The 19013-nt window shown below is 39.6% G+C and overlaps 1 protein-coding gene across 1 annotated transcript; it reads right to left on the reverse strand.

Moving 5' to 3' along the window:
- Nucleotides 1-1264: 1264 nt before the first annotated feature.
- TMIGD1 (transmembrane and immunoglobulin domain containing 1) lies at nt 1265-12911 on the reverse strand. Its single transcript, XM_065897769.1, has 6 exons — nt 12812-12911; nt 10917-11195; nt 7471-7749; nt 2787-2890; nt 1933-1973; nt 1265-1381 (listed from the first exon to the last, which is right to left on the reverse strand). The coding sequence occupies exons 1-6, from the start codon at nt 12891-12893 to the stop codon at nt 1378-1380; spliced, it is 789 nt and encodes a 262-aa protein (XP_065753841.1). The 5' UTR covers nt 12894-12911; the 3' UTR covers nt 1265-1377.
- Nucleotides 12912-19013: the final 6102 nt, after the last annotated feature.

The following is a 19013-nucleotide window of genomic DNA, read 5'->3' on the forward strand; positions in this document are numbered from 1 at the left end:
GGGTTCTCCTTAATTGTCTAACCTTTCAGATTTTCACAATCCTCCTACCTTATCCTTACAGCATTTTCACAGGGCTTCCAAATTCTAATTTGAGAAATCCTGAATGAGGGACATGATCTGAAGGCTTCCTCACAAAATCTACTAGGGCCTCCAAGAAGACAGAGAAATCTGTGAACCACAGTTTTTAATGGTCTCTCTCTCCATTTCATGCTGACGTTTCCAAGGAATCAAAGAGGAGCCTAACAGGTGGATGTGTCTGTTCTTCTTAGAAACAAAAGACTGTTAAGATTTAATACATTCTGCTCATTTCTTCTCTTTGCTTCTAAGGCAATAAAGGGATTTTAACCACCTGTCTGACAGCAAGCAGCTCTCTCTCTTTCTCTTTCACTGTGGCACATTTAGCTCCTGCAACATTAGACAAAAATTTTTTTTTCTAAGATAGAGTGAGAGCACAGCAGAGACAATCAAGGGTGCTTCTGGCCAAGGCTGCCTCTCCCTATAACCCACCCCAGCTGTGTGGGAAACTGAAGCAGAGACTCTTAAAAGGAAAAAAATGAAGAAAGAATGGAAGTGGGGAAAGTCAGCGATAAATAATAAGAGAGGTGCAATTTTAAATTAAGGTATATGAGAAGAGTACAGGCTGATTCATAATATCGCTGGATCTATGCAAATGGCTATGCAAAAAGAACAAAGGACACTAGGAAACAAACATGCTATCCCCTGTCCCCTGCCGTTTTCATCTTCATCACCACACAAAACTCACAAAGTTTGTGATTGTCAACCACGATAAGATGAGAAAAATAAGGACATAGGTTGTTTTTTATAATACTGAATTTTTTCCATTTAAAGGAATACTTTATATTCTGAGATTATATCCTTCCTTTTTTAGTCCTAGAACATTTCTTTTTTTGAAATGACTGTGAAGGTAGATATAATTGATATTACTTATGTGTTTCCTTGGCAACTTTAGAAATTGATCCCTCTATGTTGCCCCCATCCCCCAGTTTTTTTTTGGTAGTGTACTGATTTGTGAAACCCAAATATCTGTTAATCTCCTACCTAGAAGAATACACACTAAATGTAAATGGTTACCAATCTTTTCAGGACAGATTTCAATTAATTAACATATCCTTCAAGGAGAAGACTTTAAAAATCTTATCTTTCAATCTTTACAGCTTTCTTCCTGAAAGTGTTCTTACAAGTATATTAAATTAGTCATAATAACTACTTCTAAGTGCTTAATGAAACACTTCTTCATAACCTCTGACAATTTGACAGGAATGAACTTCGTAATAGCAATAAATACAGACGGGACTACATAAACCAAGGAGGTCCTGATGCAAAACTCTTGCCGTATTAGATGTCATCCTGGCTTTTTCATCTGAAATGAATCAAGAAATTAATTATAAAGGTGATCATAACACTAAGAAAAAAAATCAAAACAAAATTCAGACTCTTGGAAAGTATGCCTCTGTTCTTTTTAGCCACTGCCCGCCTCAGGTATGCTGGAGCCAACGGTCTAAAGGAAGCTCCAAAGAGAAGGCGGGATTTAGGTTGAGGAATGTGGCTTCTGACCTGGTTGTGAAGGAGAATGCAGCAGTGGCTTCCCCCAGGGTGAGCTCTCTCAGACATTTACATTGTGTGGCAATTAAAGGCAGTTGCACAAGAATTAGCCTGAAATTGCTTAAAGAAAGAGTAGGCTCAAGACCAAAGGTGTGGTCAGTTCCAAGCAACCTTCCAACCTAGCCTCACCTGTCTTCCTCTAAAGGGGAGGCAGATTCTCCTCCACCCTCCATTCTCCTCTGAACCACTTCACCTTCTAGCACCTTCCATCTCAGGAGGAGTTTGCCCAGGATGGGCTTTATGATGCACACCACTGACTGCTACCCATCTGCTTATGGGAAATCGTTGACCCCAGCCCAGAGTACTTACAGAGCTGTTCTGCTTTGAAGATCTTTATCCTTTACGCAGAGCTAAAAGCAAACAGGACAAGGGCAATGAATTTGCCTGTTTTGCTAAGGCCCACACATAAACATTTTGAATGCATCAGGGTGGCTCAAGGGACCGGAAACCCAAACGTCTGTTTATCGTCTATGTAGAAAAATACATACCAATACAGAGGTGGCTGGGAATACAGCCACCTCTGCACTGGTCGAGGTCTTATTTCTTTGACCACATTAATCACTTTTATTTAACCTAAGAAAATGTAATTCCACACTGGCCTTTCCTTAGAGGCTTTCTGCCACATTTGCCTGCCTTTGGCACTGGATTAACTGGTGGAGTCAAATGCATAGCATTAACCTATGCATGCAGGTCCTCTGCATCATGCTAACCAACAAGGTTAACCATCCAACAATTCAGACTCCAGCCCCCCACAGCCAGAGCATGTGGCTGTACTCAAGAGGTGAGCAGTAAGTGCCATCTTTTGCACACAGATCTCTGAATCCAGAGCAGATGCGCCTCTATGTTTATTTATTTATTGTACCAAAGGAACCATAGCAACAATAAAGAGAAATTTAAAAGGAAGAAAAATCAGCACCTACTTCTAATACCACAGCTATTTTCATTCAGGTCTTGTCCATATGCACTTCTATTCTTCTACTCTATTCTTCGTAAAGCTGTACTCATAATAGATGTACAATTTTATTCCCTTAAGCAACTTCCATTTTAGATCTCATGGGAGAGAGACCAGATCGTTCAAGTATGGTTCCTAATTCTATAGTCACTTATATAGCCAGTTCTCTGCTTTTGTTTAGATGACTTTTTAGCTTAGAATACTTAGATACCTTCATCATTCTTTTTCTTCTGGCAATCAGTCCAAATAACAAGGTCAGAAAGACCACAATACATGCAGCAATAACGGGTTCTATTGGTACAGATGAAGCTTTATCTGTTGGAAGTGCAAACACAGGAAACGAGAAAGTTAACATTTATATGCTTCTAATTTATGTACTTCTAGTATGTCCCAGCCACGGTGCCTTGCACTTAACATTTTTCCTCTTAATTAAATTCTCCAAACAATCCTGAAGAATTTTATTATCATTCTTTTTTATAGGCGAGGAACCAGGGGCTTTGAGTTTACTTGTCCAAAGTCACAGAACTAATAACTAGCAGAGACAGGCTTTGAATCCATTCCTCTTTGGAAGGATAATTTATTGTAATATGAATAACTCCCCAAAGTCAGATCATTTTGTGCTTGATCCATAATTTTTGCCATGCAGAAAGCAGAAGCAAGCTGAAATCAATGCTTTTTCCTGCCATTTGAAAAGCCCGAAAGATGTTGGGAGGTATCCTCGAAGGAGAAAGAGAGGCAGGAAGGTTTTAAGAGGAAGAAGAGAAAAGGTGAGGAAGCTGCTGGACCAAGGAGGGAGGAACAGTGGGACCCTTGTAGCTGTGCTGTGATTGTGCCCCAGGTAGGTGACAAGACATTATACAGGGTGATTGCATAGTGCCTGCCCCTAGGAAAGTAGAACTCTAAGCATCAGCCTTCCCAATCTTGGCAAAGATTCTCATCTTTCCCTAAAGGATATGGAAGAACAGAGAGTCTACTTCTAATCTGGGCTAGGAAGACACCAGCCACCTAGAAGTGAAAGCCCATTCCCTTGTTTTGTGAACACCAGGTAAGCTCAGAGCCATTTTGTACTATAGGTGCAGTCCCTGTGCTTGTAAGCTTTCCAAGAGCCTATGAAAATATTTGAGACTGGAAAAAAAAGTATTGGCTCCAAAATATGAAAATAAAGTGGCAAAGTTAATCAAAATGCATAAATGTTTAAGCATCTATAAAATGTAACTTTGTGTCGACTATCACCCAACTGTTAAATAATAATAATAACATTTAAAACTTAAGAACCAAATTAATAATTTATAGAAAAATTCAAAATGTATGAAAGTTTTAAATACCCTTTCAAATGTTTACAGCCAAAAAGTATACTTAATACTTCATGTTAATATATTAGATATGGGGTGAAACGTACAAAAGTAAGAGTGCTAAGGTCAACAAAGGTATTGAAATGACTCTGTCTAAGCTCCTGGATTCTGATGCCACCCTAGGAGGGAAAGGAGCTCCAATCATGGCTAAGATAAAATGTTTGGAATTTATAGGAAATAAAGAGTGTGCTATTTATTGTATAATTGAGTTTGTAGAGTGAATGAAATCAATAGATTTTTGCTAAATGACTACTGTGTGTTAGGTGCTGTTCTTAGCCCTGAAAAAATAGGACAGGCCTGGAAGGCTCCTGTGTCTGAGGAGCTCATATTCTAGTGGGAGAGACTGACATTAAAAAAAAAAAAACTACTGCAGATCGAGATAGTAAAGGACAAAGTGTTACGAGATAGTATATGAAGGGTGAAAGGAAGAGAGAAGGGGAAGAGAAGACTTTTGATTAGTCTAATTTCAAAGCCCAAGCCCTATATGCCTCAAGATTATGAAATGGGGTTTATCCCTCCATAATTGTATGACACACTATTTACCTTTTAACTGTTGTCTTCTCCATTATATGTCCGGCTCAGGATAATTTTAGGGAGTAGATTAAGCATCCTTTACTTTTGCTCTCTTTTGGCTGTTGCTAAAAATTATTCTCATGACGGTGTGGGTAACACCAACCCTCTGGAGAAGCTCTTCTCAATGGGATTTCTTTCTTTCTTTTTTTTTTTTAAAATATTTATTTATTTGGCTGCACTGGGTCTTAGTTGCGGCATGTGGGATATTTAGTTGCAGCATGTGGGATCTAGTTCCCCGACCAGGGATTGAACCCGGGCCCCCTGCATTGGCAGCACAGAGTCTTAGGCACTGGACCACCAGGAAAGTCCCTGGGACTTCTTGTAAACCCTGACTCTGTAATAGCCAGCCCTGGGACACACCAAAGGGCATCTTACTGGGGACCCCATGAACTTATAGTGCCAAGGAAAGATGTCAAAATGAAGGAGAGGCAAAGGTGGTACAGTTGGGGGAAAAAATCAGAACTCAGTCAGAGATCAGAATATTTTTACCAAGCTGAATAAAATGAAGCCACACGTGACAGCTTTCACTCCATAAACAAACTGAAATAAACTGCCTGACCCGCTGGCTCACTTTGGATTCCAAGTTTCTGTTGAAAGTGAGTTTGGAAAGTGTAACTGCATCTCTTCCCTTTACTCTCTTATTTATAACCAGATCTGGTATTTCCCCCCAACCCAACCCAGCCCATATTCATTACGGTAAAATAATCTCAACACGTGGCTAAAATCTTGTGCTCAAGAAAAGATCCGTGATGTCATTTCTCACTTTGCACAGCCTCATTTATAAACTACCCCACTGAGCGGTGAAGCTGGGAGAGCTCATGGCAAACCTGGCATTTAGCCTGAGCACCAGCATCGGAGTGCTTATGCTCCTAAGGCAGCCAATAGCCAGGCAAGTAATAACGCAGGAAGAAATGAGAAAAACCAGTTGGTTTGGAAGAGCTCAACCCCAAACAGGGTTCTGCCCATGAAAGCTAATTTGCCAAGCTGGCATCCTGCTTGCCACACAAGCTGTATGTTTAATGTGACATAGAGCAAGTATGATTCCTTCTTAACCAAGAGTTTGTGGGTTTGGTGGTTTTTTTTTTTTTTTTTTTTTGTGGTACGCGGGCCTCTCACTGCCGTGGCCTCTCCCGTTGCAGAGCACAGGCTCCGGACGCGCAGGCTCAGCGGCCATGGCGCACGGGCCCAGCCGCTCCGCGGCATGTGGGATCCTCCCGGACCGGGGCACGAACCCGTGTCCCCTGCATCGGCAGGCGGACTCTCTGTGCCACCAGAGAAGCCCGTGGGTTTGGTTTTTAAAGCAAGTAGCCCCTGGGCATACTGTCACTGTTCTGCAGGAGAGATTACTGAACGCACCAGTAATCACAGTGATGGGCATTCAACTGGCAGCCCTTCCTACCCACCAGCCACTCTATTGGTACAGTAATAAGAAGCCCTATGGTCACATGTCCAACGCTTCTGGCTGGGGTTCAATTGGCTTCCTGAGGACTGGCAAGAAAGGCAATGAGTGGCACAGAGAGGCAAATGACAAAGCGAGTGATGTTCTAACAAGATGTGGGAGCCTCAGCTTGTTCGGCTGCTTCTAGCATCCTGGCCCCAGACCAGGAAATGTGTGCGTGAGCATTATCTGCATCTGCCACTCCTCTTTCTATATGAGTGAGAAATAAGAGGAGGGAAGGACACGTGGAGCTTCTTTTGTTCCTTGTTATCGCAGAGATCATAAACCTGGGTAGAAGAAGCATGAAGCCAAGAGAAAGAAGCTGTTTCCCCCATTCTCCCTCGCTCACTTTTCTGATTAGCCTATAGGTTACAATTTCAGAGTTAGGAGTGATGTTATAGATCTATTTTCTTATCTAGTCAGTATATTTTTCCTCTATGTGTTTATGACTTCTCTTCCGTTTGTCACTAAGCTGTTAACTCAAAAGTCCAGTTCTGGATTTCCCTGGTGGCGCAGTGGTTAAGAATCCGCCTGCCCATGCAGGGAACATGGGTTCCAACCCTAGTCCGGGAAGATCCCACATGCCGAGGAGCAACTAAGCCCGTGCACCACGACTACCGAGCCTGCGCTCTAGAGCCTGCAAGCCACAACTACTGAGTCTGCGTGCCACAACTACTGAAGCCTGCGCGCCTAGGGCCTGTGCTCCACAACAAGAGAAGCCACCGCAATGAGAAGCCCACGCACCGCAACGAAGAGTAGCCCCCGCTTGCCGCAACTAGAGAAAGCCCGTGCGCAGCAATGAAGACCCAACGCAGGCAAATAAAAAAAGAAAAGTCCAGTTCCTACAAACCTTGTTGCCTAGGAAAATTCATGGAAATACTCCTCCATAAAAGCCAACCAGAACTGTCTTCTACTACTTGATTCTAGAAAAGGACCTTTGCTCAAAAAGCAGTATCCTATATGGAATGGGAATAATTCCCCTAAAAGAAACAACTAGAATTCCTTGGATCGAGATAATTCTCCAAAGAAAATCCTAGCTACTAATCATAATTGTCATCATCATTAGTTGTCACAAAAAGTATTTACTGAGCATCTCTCTGAGTTTTGTACTATGCTAGATATTACTTAAAAAAAAGAGTTACCTTTGTGGATGGACCGCAAAAGTATTACGCTCTCTGTCGATTTGACAGAGAAAAACAAATACTGTATGTTATCACTTATATGTGGAAAAAAATAAATGAATGTATAAAACAAAACAGAAACAGACTCACAGATATAGAAAACAAACTAGTGGATACCAGTGAGGAGAGGGAAGGAGGGAGGGGCAAGATAGGGCTATAGGATTATGAGATACAAACTTTGTGTGTAAGCAACAAGGATATATTGTACAACACAGGGAAATATAGCCATTGTTTTGTAATAATGTGAAAGGGAGTATAATCTATAAAAATATTAAATCACTATGCTGTACACCTGAAACTAACATAATATGGTAAATCAACTATATTTCAGTAAATAAACAATAGAGTTACCTTTGACAATAAGGTGAAAGTCCTTGGTCTTCGTTTCTATAAGTGAATTTGCAATACAGCTGTAGGTTCCATTGTCAGATTTCTTGACTTTGGTGATTGACAGTTGAAGATACTCACTTGTCTGTTGGATTTGGTGATGGTTTTTCTCTAAATTCAAGAAGCCACTGTTTTTGTGCCACATCATTTGAGCCTGGGGGTTGGATTTCACATTGCAAACCAACTTCACATCACTGCCTTCCTCAGCTGTTTGGAAGTCATTTCCACTTAGGAGAGGAGGAACTGCAAGATGCAAGCATTTAAGTTTAATTAGCAGATAAGCAGTAGTTTATTGCCAGTGTTCAAGATGTCCCTTCAGTCTATCTCATGTAGTTATTCATTTATTTGACAAAAATTTATTGAGTACCTACTGTATGGCAAGCACTGGGCTAGGAACCAGGGGTACAATGGTAAATAACATACGTCCAGCTTCAAACTTAATAGCACTTTTAATGTGGTGGGGAAGACAAACCATGAAACAAATGTATATAATAATGAATCTGTATTAAGTAGACAATTTGTAACACACGGAACAATAACCATACTTGTCCTGGCCAGAGATTTACCAATGCATATTTGCATTTCCTCAATGATCTTCTAGAAATAATGTCCTTCTGTCAGAAGGCACTCCAATCGTGGCAACTCTGGCATCCGTGGAAGGTGAGCATAACCTTGAGTCCCCCTCAGCCTTCTGTGTGAGCAACTTCTTATTCCCGTCATGATAAGGACATCTGTAGACCCATAGATTGTCAAACACATTTATCTTCACCAAATGATTCCAACCCTTAATACCACCAGGGCTTTCCAACATCTAGGGGGAGAAATGGCTGAACTGACTCTCCCCTCTTCTCCATGCTTCTTGCATTTTTTTGGCCAAGGTACAGAAGAGTAATAAAATGCATGAAAAGTGGGCAGTAGGAAAGAGATAGACGCAGAGAAGGAGGGAAAAAAGGAGCTTGTATAATCTGCACACTGAATAATTAGACCCTGAGTAGGCTGTGCTATTAATAGCTCTCTCAGAAAAATGACATTTTATTGCTCTTTGGAATGTGTTTGAATTCTGTATTCATGTCCAACAAGAATGTTATATGGTATTCAGATAGTTGTTCCTTTTTATTTAACTATTTAAAATTAATTTTTAAGCATATCGGCTCTACATGAGCATTCCCTTTTAAAAGTATTAGTACATTGCAGATAAAGTTAAGGTCCTCCTTGACTCCATCCTGGTCACTTCCTGACTCCCCAGAGACACCCAGTGCTATGAGTTTGATGTAAATACTTGCAGATCTTTTTTTTTTAAATAGTATTTTTAAAATACATATGATATTCCCATAGGAAATATATTGTATTGTTCTAGGAGGGTGAGAAGTGTTTACATAAAAGACTTCACTCTCTCAACAATTGCACACTTTGAGATATATTCATGTTGAACCACAGAATTCCAGCTCATTGCTTTTAGAGTGCTATAGTATAATATCTGACTTTTTAATTATTTTATTTTGATGGGCATCAGGTTATTTTCATTTAAAAATGCTAAACAGTGCTTCAGTAAACATCCTTGTAAAAAAAAGTATGGGCTCAGGACAGAACCCTGTGTAGTGACTATAATCTAAAGACTAAAAGCAAAAGCAAGGAGAAAAATGTGACCAGATGTTTAGCAAATATTTAAATAAAATCTAAAAGGAAAAGTCAAAAAAAATCCTTGTATATGTCTCTTTATGCATATGTGCACTTTTTTCTCTAAGGTTAACATCTCAAAGCAGAAACGCTGGGTCATAGGGTAGGTGCACTTTAAATTTTGATAGATATTGCGAAAGAGGTGGTCTCAATTTATACTTTCAGCAACAACGTTATAAAAGAAGTTTCTGCACACCCTCCTCAAATAGTGTATTATCAAGTTTCCATTGAGTTCTTGGTCTGCCATTTATAACAATAATCCATAATACTCAAGATTGTACATATTCTTGTCACTTTATAACCTTATCTTGATTTATTGATTGATGAGTTTGTGTCAATTATTGTCACTATGAATCACTGACCAATTGGTTTTTTTCTATAGATGTGCAACGATGATAATATTAAATGTGGAATCAGGCTGGGAAACTGAAAATCATTTTTTTAAGCCACTGAATCATATTATCGGCATTTCTACTGCGTCTCTCTTAAGAAGGTTACAGTGGGAAGAGCACTAGATTGGGAGCCTGGGGATTTGTTTTCTGTTCTCAGCTCCAGATGTGATAATTAGGGCCTTCATTCTGGGCCTCAGTTTCCTTGTCTGTCATTTTATAAGGATTACAAAAGCTCCAAGGTATGCTGATAGTCTTGGATTCTAACAAAGTTGCCAAGAGATAGCTTGTTAAAAATCACATTTTATCAATTCATAGGAAATAAAAAGCAAAGCTCCTTTGCCCAGAAACATGTAAATGATTCACTCTGGAAGCCCAAGCTGCAGGATGCCAGCAGATTCCAGTACTGGATTCCTTGCCATTTTTCCCACCCTTTTATCTCAGGAACAATGGCATCAATTTTTCACAGAAAAGTTTGCTGAGCTCATGGGATCAAATGGCTTTGACATTTTATTACTAGGTTCCAAGTCCAGAGCTCTTTCTACCAGACCACACCATATTATCACCCTTACTCACATCAGCGCTCACCACACTATCCACACCCCCCTCACGTAGAACCAGTCTTCCACCCAAACCACCTACGTGATCACCTCCGTAGACTCATTCGAAGGACGACTAACCTCAGATAGTTCCACCAATGGCTTACCAGTACCTGGAACCCAAATATCAAAGAGCTTCACCTTTGAGGGTTTAAGGTGATGTTAAAAGATTCCCAATGAATATCTTTCTAAGTAGAACACAAAAGCTAGAAAAACGTTTAAGAACGAAAAGATTGGTAATTTTAAATACACAAACATTTAAAATTTCAATATGGCAAAAAAAAGAACTATTTTAAAATGTCAAAAATAAATAGACGAAATACTTATCATTCAAAATGACAAAAGGCTAATTTCCTTAATGTACAAAGCGCTTATACAAATCAATAAGAAAAAGGCAAATAACCTAATAGAAAAATGGGTAAAGGACATGAGCAAGCATTTTGCAGGCAAGAACCGTGAAAAGCTAATGCATTTACGAAAAGGTGAACACCCTCATTCCTGATTTAGAAAATGAAAATAAAATTTCAAGTCAGGCTGACAGATTCTTAGAGCTTGAGGATACTCAGGCTCATGAGGGTGTGGGAAACAGGCACCCTCATGCAGGGTTGTGGGATCATAAATAGGGCAATTGGGCAGTATCAAGCAAATGTTAAAATACACATACTCTTTAGACCCAGATTTCATCTACCACTTAGTGTAGTACAGACAACACAGACTAACTAGCAGTTTCTTTCCCCTCACTCACAAATGACATTCAGCACCACTGAGATGGACGTCGACTGATTCCTCCTCAGCTTGCAGGTAAAGGTGATGCCGTTGTCATTTTCACTGATGGAAGTGACACAGACAGAGCTTGAGTTGATTTTGTTTCCAGATTTCAAATCCACTCTCCCATCTTCGCGGTACCAGAGAAGTTCTTCTTCTCTGGTATGGTTTTGAACAGCACAGTTCAGAGATTCTTCGAGGCCAGGCACAGTGTCCAGAATATAGTTTTCAGTTTTACCATTCACAGTTAAAACAGAACCTGGGAGTGCAGGAAGAAACTATTAAGATAGAGTGAACAATCTAAATGACCATAATTAGAGAATTGGTTAAACATGTTACATTGGTACAATGAAATGCTCTGCAGTGATTAAAAATAGTCATATTGAGCTATGCGATTTTACAAGGAAAAGATCGAAAAAGGATTATTAATTTAAAAGAGGAAAAGGTTAAAAAATGATGGTTACCAAATTTTGCTGTACATTGGAATCATCTGGGGATCTTCAAAAACGTACTGATGCCTGGCTCCCACCCCCAGACGTTCTGACTAATTAATATTAGTGTAACCTGGGCACTGGGGTGTTAAAAAAGCTCCCAGGTGATTCTAGTATGCAGAGAAGTTTGAGAACCACTGGGTTAGAAAACAATATGTATGGAATTACCCCATTTATACACACACACACACACACACACACACACACATATATATATATATGGACAAGTCTTGGGAAAATCCTATCTATATATTGACTAGGATGGATAAAAATAGAGAAAACAGTGGAGAAATAGTTACCAGATCTAAATTGTTTATTTCAAGTGCTTGGAAATAGCATAGTAAGGGGATGGGAGTGGGGAAATACAAAGGAGAAAGAAAGAGCAAAATGGAAAAATATTTAAGACATAATATTAGGTGAATAGGCAGAATGTAAAGTACATCTCTAACAATTCCTATAAATATATCAAAATTGAATATGCATATGGGCAAAAGCTACTTTGAAAACATTTTTGATTAGATGATGGGATTATAGACAAATTTGGTTTTGTATATCTGATGTTTCACTATTATACTGACAGTGTAGTAAAATAAGATGTTTAAACATCTGTGGTTTGTGTGGTAAAGCTGTTGTTGTGGGGTGGATGATCAGGATATATAGCAGTTAATTTTTACCTCTGATTTTTAGAAATCCATTGTAACATACCTAAATTTCAGTTTGTACTTTCCTCATTTAGAAGCAAGTAACAAAGCTAAAAAATGACTTTAGCTGCCACAAACTTGCCCCCTGTGTATCATTTGTTAATATATTCTGTAAATGCGTTAACTTTTCCTTTAAAAAGCATGAACTACTGGTGATTGCTGCCTAGCATTTTTTTAAAACCTGGAAGAATATACATCAAAACGTTGAGTGGTTATCTCTTGATGATGGGATTTGGGGGGATTTTTACTTTTCTTTATTCTTTTATATATTTCCTAACTTATATTACAGTGACTGCTTATCACTTTTTGAATCAAGAAGGAAAAAGGTATTTCCAGGTTGGGGTGGGGAGCAAACATAGAAAAGATTTTCGTGTATGTTGTATGCTCAGATAAAGAGCAGAGGTTTATTTTAGGTATGATTAGTAATGAAATGCATTAAAATGTAGGAAAATTCTGGCTGTGGCTCTGGAGAGAATAAAATACTTCAACCCTGTCTTATAATATCAGAACCATAAAAATATTTTTCCACTTAATTTTTCACTATTTTATCTGACTTCTGTACTCTGAGCCATACCAACTGTGTAATCATTCCAGTTTGGATTCTGTATTTTCCCAAAGCCCCCAATCATTTTATAATCTGAAATTTTCTTTATTTGAAAAGAAGCCCAAAAGTATTAACTTACTTGTCATCTCATGTGGCAAAGATAAAATCACTAAGAGAAGAAATCTGTACATTTGCATTAGGCTGCTGGTCTTCCATGCCATGTTTAATGAATTTAAGTCTGATCTGCTGGGGGAAAAAGAGTGCATTTGGTTCTGCACTTTGGTCTACACTGAGCTTATGAGCCTCCTCTTGTCTATTATATATTTAAAATAAAGTCCCAGATGAGTCATCCCAGTTATAATGGTACTATTTCTAGTTTTTAATTAAACAATCTTGTTCTGACTACTAGGTTCAAAGTACTTCTAGTATTAGGTTTGGTTTTTTTTTTTTTTTTTTTTTTTTTGCGATATGCGGGCCTCTCACTGTTGCGGCCTCTCCCGTTGCAGAGCACAGGCTCCGGATGCGCAGGCTCAGCGGCCATGGCTCACGGGCCCAGCCGCTTCGCGGCATGTGGGATCTTCCCGGACCGGGGCACGAACCCGTGTCCCCTGCATCAGCAGGCGGACTCTCAAGCACTGCGCCACCAGGGAAGCCCGTATTAAGGGTTTTTTAAAAGACAGCAAAACACGAAACCACAAGGAAATAGGCCATAAAACAGAGGGTAGCTACAGAGCAGCCCCGGGGAAGGTGAAACCAGTCTTCCCTAGAGACATTGATAGAATGTCATTTTAACAGTAAGAAAAGTGAAATTTCCTTTCTGCTCAGATAGCCTCTGCTGAACAAAGTAATTCTTGTCTTGAAAGCCTCTCTCAGGTCATTTTTCATAAAGTTGCTCTCTGCTAATAGAGGGTTTTTGAAACTGTTCCAAATCACATAGATTCAAATGGTTTGTACCTTAGAAAAGACTCAATTCGAACGTGGCCTCTAGTCTTTTTTTTAAGATTTATTATTTATTTATTTAATTTATTTTTGGCTGTGTCGGGTCTTAGTTGCAGCACACGGGATCTTTGTTGTGGTGCGTGGGCTTCTCTCTAGTTGTGGCACGCAAGCTTAGTTTCCCCATGGCATGTGGGATTTTAGTCCCCTGACCAAGGACTGAACCCGCGTTCCCTGCATTGTAAGGCAGATTCTTTACCATTGGACCACCAGTGAAGTCCCAGCCTCAAGCTTCAAACCACATTAATCTCTGCTTTCCCCCTTCCCTCCACCCCTCATAACACTCTTCCCCCTTGACCCAGTATAGGCTAAAAAGAATAAATAACAAAGGCCTCTTTTCTCCCTTCTTCTGCGCTTTTCCTGCTGCCATCTCTCTCCCAAAGATATTCCCTGCTTCCATCTGGGAGAAACATGTACTTATTACTTCCTTTTAGGAGTATCACTATAAATACAATAGAAACACATATGGAATGTTTTCTAAGCAACAGGCAGTGTGCTAAACACTTTACATACATTATTTCAATCTCAGTTAAGCCCCTAACAAGCTTCTTGAGGTCATTTCTAAAGGTTTTGAGGGATTATATAATTTGACCAAATGTCAAATTACATGATCCGTAAATGTCAGGGTGACGATTCTAACCCAGGACTCCTAAAGCAATGTTCTTCACCATGCTGCTGCCTAGGTAAACATTATCTTCCTTAAAGAAACTGCTGTTAATCCCTTCCTGTCCCTGTCCACTCCAAAGACCTCAGCAACTTGGAGTTTTGTCCTCTTAACACAAATATAAAACTTCAAGAGCTGGAACATACCTATGACTTTTGGGGGCTGGCTCTGCTCCTCCCCACGCCAGGCCTGTCCTGCCAGGAGCAAGTTTCATTCCTGCCAGACTCACTCTTTCTGGCTGGCATGTCTTCATCAATCTTTCAGTAAGATGCTATTAGAAATAATATTGATTCTTTTATAATTTAAAAATTTTGTCAGTAAGATTTCCAATACAGCACTGTTAACAGTGATGATTTCAGAATTTGGTCATTAAAAGAGTTTTCTCAAGCACTATCCACTGTAGATGCTTAGTAAACAGTGAGAGTGTGGGCTTCTTAGCAGACCTCACCCTACCCTATTAAGGAGGATGATTGCTGTCTCCCTTTCTCTTCCACCCCATTAAGACAACAACTTTTCAAAATGAATTTCTCTCACTTGATTTGTTTTTAATTTTCATGACTCTTTACTTTCTATACAAGACAAAGTCTTACCGCTTACCCACTGAGCTCTGAAAGCTGACTTCCTTGGCCAATCGTTCCTCCGTCTGGGAACATCCTTTTCCTGTTACCATCTTTATAATACTTGAATTTGAACACTTTATGACAGTAGGGTCAAGTAAATAAGGTACATTGGGTTCAAAGTCTGTTTCTTTTTGTGGATTCTTAGAGAAGACAGTAATTGGGAAAGGCATCTTCTTAAGATCCAAGTTTTTCTGTGTACTTAAGTTACTGGGTGGGGCCAGGTATTAACAAGGATGTAATTGTTCCAAGAAAGCCTGACCTTGTGCAAAAATTGTAGCACACCTCACTGACAGTTGTCATGCTCAAGTTAGATGGCTGTGCTTGATAGCTGACAGCCTGAGAATTATGATAGGGCAAGTCTGAGGGGAGTCTGATTTTCATAGTGGCTGAAACACTGGAAGATTCCACACAACTTAAATAATGCTGGAAAAATATTACTTACCACTGGCAACCCAAGTGTAGTATATAAGCTGTGCTAAGACAGGCATGGCAGGGGAAAGTTTTATCCCTCTGAGGCTCTCAACTGACTGAGAATCCTTGCTTTACACTTTCAAGAATTAGTAATTTGAAGATAACATTTTAATTTATTTATTTATTTATTATTTATTTATTATACAGCAGGTTCTTATTAGTCATCAGTTTTATACACATCAGTGTATACATGCCAATCCCACTATCCCAATTCAGCACACCACCATCCCCACCCTCCTACGGCTTTCCCCCCTTGGTGTCCATATGTTTGTTCTCTACATCTGTGTCTCAATTTCTGCCCTGCAAACTGGTTCATCTGTACCATTTTTCTAGGTTCTACATACATGTGTTAATATACAATATTTGTTTTTCTCTTTCAGACTTACTTCACTCTGTATGACAGTTTCTAGATCCATCCACGTCTCAACAAATGACCCAATTTCGCTCCTTTTTATGGCTGAGTAATATTCCATTGTATATATGTACAACATCTTCTTTATCCATTCATCTGTCGATGGGCATTTAGGTTGCTTCCATGACCTGGCTATTGTAAGTAGTACTGTAATGAATATTGGGGTGCATGTGTCTTTTTGAATTGTGGTTTTCTCTGAGTATATGCCCAGTAGTGGGATTGCTGGGTCATATGGTAATTATATTTTTAGTTTTTTAAGGAACCTCCATACTGTTCTCCATAGTGGCTGTATCAGTTTACATTCCTACCAACAGTTCGAGGGTTTCCTTTTCTCCACACCCTCTCCAGCATTTGTTGTTTGTAGATTTTCTGATGATGCCCATTCTAACTGGTGTGAGGCGATACCTCATTGTAGTTTTTTTATTTTTTTATTTTTTTGCGGTGCGCAGGCCTCTCACTGTTGCAGCCTCTCCCATTGCGGAGCACAGGATCTGGACGCGTAGGCTCAGCGGCCATGGCTCATGGGCCCAGCCACTCCGCGGCATGTGGGATCCTCCCAGACCGGGGCACGAACCCGTGTCCCCTGCATCGGCAGGCAGACCCTCAACCACTGAGCCACCAGGGAAGCCCCTCATTGTAGTTTTGATTTGCATTTCTCTAATAATCAGTGATGTTGAGCAGCTTTTCATGTGCTTCTTGGCCATCTGTATGTCTTCTTTGGAGAAATGTGTATTTAGGTCTTCTGCCCATTTTTGGATTGGGTTGTTTGTTTTTTTAATATTGAGCTGCATGAGCTGTTTATATATTTTGGAGATTAATCCTTTGTCGGTTGATTTGTTTGCAAATATTTTCTCCCATTCTGAGGGTTGTATTTTCATCTTGTTTATGGTTTCCTTTGCTGTGCAAAAGCTTTTAAGTTTCATTAGGTCCCATTTGTTTATTTTTGTTTTTATCTCCATTACTCTAGGAGGTGGATCAGAAAAGATCTTGCTGTGATTTATGTCAAGGAGTGTTCTTGCTATGTTTTCCTCTAAGAGTTTTATAGTGTCCGGTCTTGCATTTAGGTCTCTAATCCACTTTGAGTTTATGGTGTTAGGGAGTGTCCTAATTTCATTCTTTTACATGTAGCTGTCCAGTTTTCGCAGCACCACTTATTGAAGAGACTGTCTTTTCTCCATTGTATATCCTTGCCTCCTTTGTCATAGATTAGTTGACCATAGGTGCGTGGGTTTACCTCTGGGCTTTCTATCTTGTTCCATTGATCTATGTTTCTGTTTTTGTGTCAGTACCATATTGTCTTGATTACTGTAGCTTTGTAGTATAATCTGAAGTCAAGGAGTCTGATTCCTCCAGCTCCGTTTTTTTCCCTCAAGACTGCTTTGGCTATTTGGGGTTTTTTTTTTTTTTTTTTTTGCAGTACGTGAGCCTCTCACCGCTGTGGCCTCTCCCGTTGCGGAGCACAGGCTCCGGACACGCAGGCTCAGTAGCCATGGCTCATGGGCCCAGCCACTCCACCGCATGTGGGATCCTCCTGGACCGGGGCACGAACCCGTGTCCCCTGCATCGGCAGGCAGACTCTCAACCACTGCACCACCAGGGAAGCCCATATTTGGGGTCTTTTATGTCTTCATACAAATTTTAAGATTTTTTGTTCTAGTTCTGTAAAAAATGTCATTGGTAATTTGATAGGAATTGCATTGAATCTGTAAATTGCTTTGGGTAGTAGAGTCATTTTCACAATATTGATTATTCCAATCCAAGAACATGGTATATCTCTCCATCTGTTGGTATCATCTTTAATTTCTTTCATCAGTGTATTATAGTTTTCTGCATACGGGTCTTTTGTCTCCCTAGGTAGGTTAATCCTAGGTATTTTATTCTTTTTGTTACAATGGTAAATGGGAGTGTTTCCTTAATTTCTTTTTGAGATTTTTCATCATTAGTGTATAGGAATGCCAGAGATTTCTGTGCATTAATTTTATATCCTGCTACTTTACCAAATTCATTGATTAGCTCTAGTAGTTTTCTGGTGGCGTCTTTAGGATTCTCTATGTATAGTATCATGTCATCTGCAAACAGTGACAGTTTTACTTCTTTTCCAATTTGTATTCCTTTTATTTCTTTTTCTTCTCTGATTGCCATGGCTAGGACTTCCAAAACTATGTTGAATAATGAAGATAACATTTTTAATTGGTTTAAAATACATATGTTTATGATATCACTTATATATGGAATCTAAAATATGACACAAATGAACTTATCTACGAAACAGAAACAAACTCACAGACATAGAGAAGCGACTGTGGTTGCCAAGTGGGAGGAGAGAGGCAGAGAGATGGACTGGGAGTTTGGGGTTAGTAGATGTAATTATATATAGAATGGGTAAACAACACGGTCCTACTGTATAGCACAGGGAGCTATGTACAATATCCTGTGATAAACCATAATGGAAAAGAATATGAAAAAGAATGTATATATATGTATAACTGAATCACTTTGCTGTACAGCAGAAATTAACACAACATTGTAAGTCAACTACACTTCGATAAAAGAAATTTTTAAAAAGACGTGTTTATGGTGTTGTTGCAACATGAATTTTATCTGGCAAGTACTGTTGTTCCCATTCATACAAGAATAAATAAAAAAATATTTATGGTCATCTGTACATTTTAATACATTGGTTAAGAACACCAGAGATCTGCTGCTTGCTAGCTGTATCAGTTCATAAAGCTTTTTACTTCTAGGGTCCTCAGGTTCTTCATCAATACAATGGGAATAATAATAGTGCCCTCCCTACAAGGTCACTTGAGGATTAAATGAAATAAAGCATGTGAAGCAGCCACACAGTAAGCTCTTATTAAGCATTAACTATTATTATTATTAATATAGGCTGGGCAGGGCATAATAAATAAACACAGCCTCACTATAGCATTCTTCCAGTAAGAATCATAACTAAGCATTTCCTGTTGACTGGGTTGCAAGCACCATCTAAGCAGGTTTTGAGTTTGCTTCTGTATGGATCTAAGGGCACTGTGTTTTGCTATCATTTTGAAGATTTTTACTTTTATTTATTTATTTTTGGCTGTGTTGGGTCTTCGTTGCTGTGCACGGGCTTTCTCTAGTTGCAGCGAGCGGGGGCTACTCTTCGTTGCGGTGTGCGGGCTTCTCATTGCGGTGG

This window comes from Phocoena phocoena, chromosome 19 (assembly GCF_963924675.1).
Source record: "Phocoena phocoena chromosome 19, mPhoPho1.1, whole genome shotgun sequence".
Taxonomy (NCBI): domain Eukaryota; kingdom Metazoa; phylum Chordata; class Mammalia; order Artiodactyla; family Phocoenidae; genus Phocoena; species Phocoena phocoena.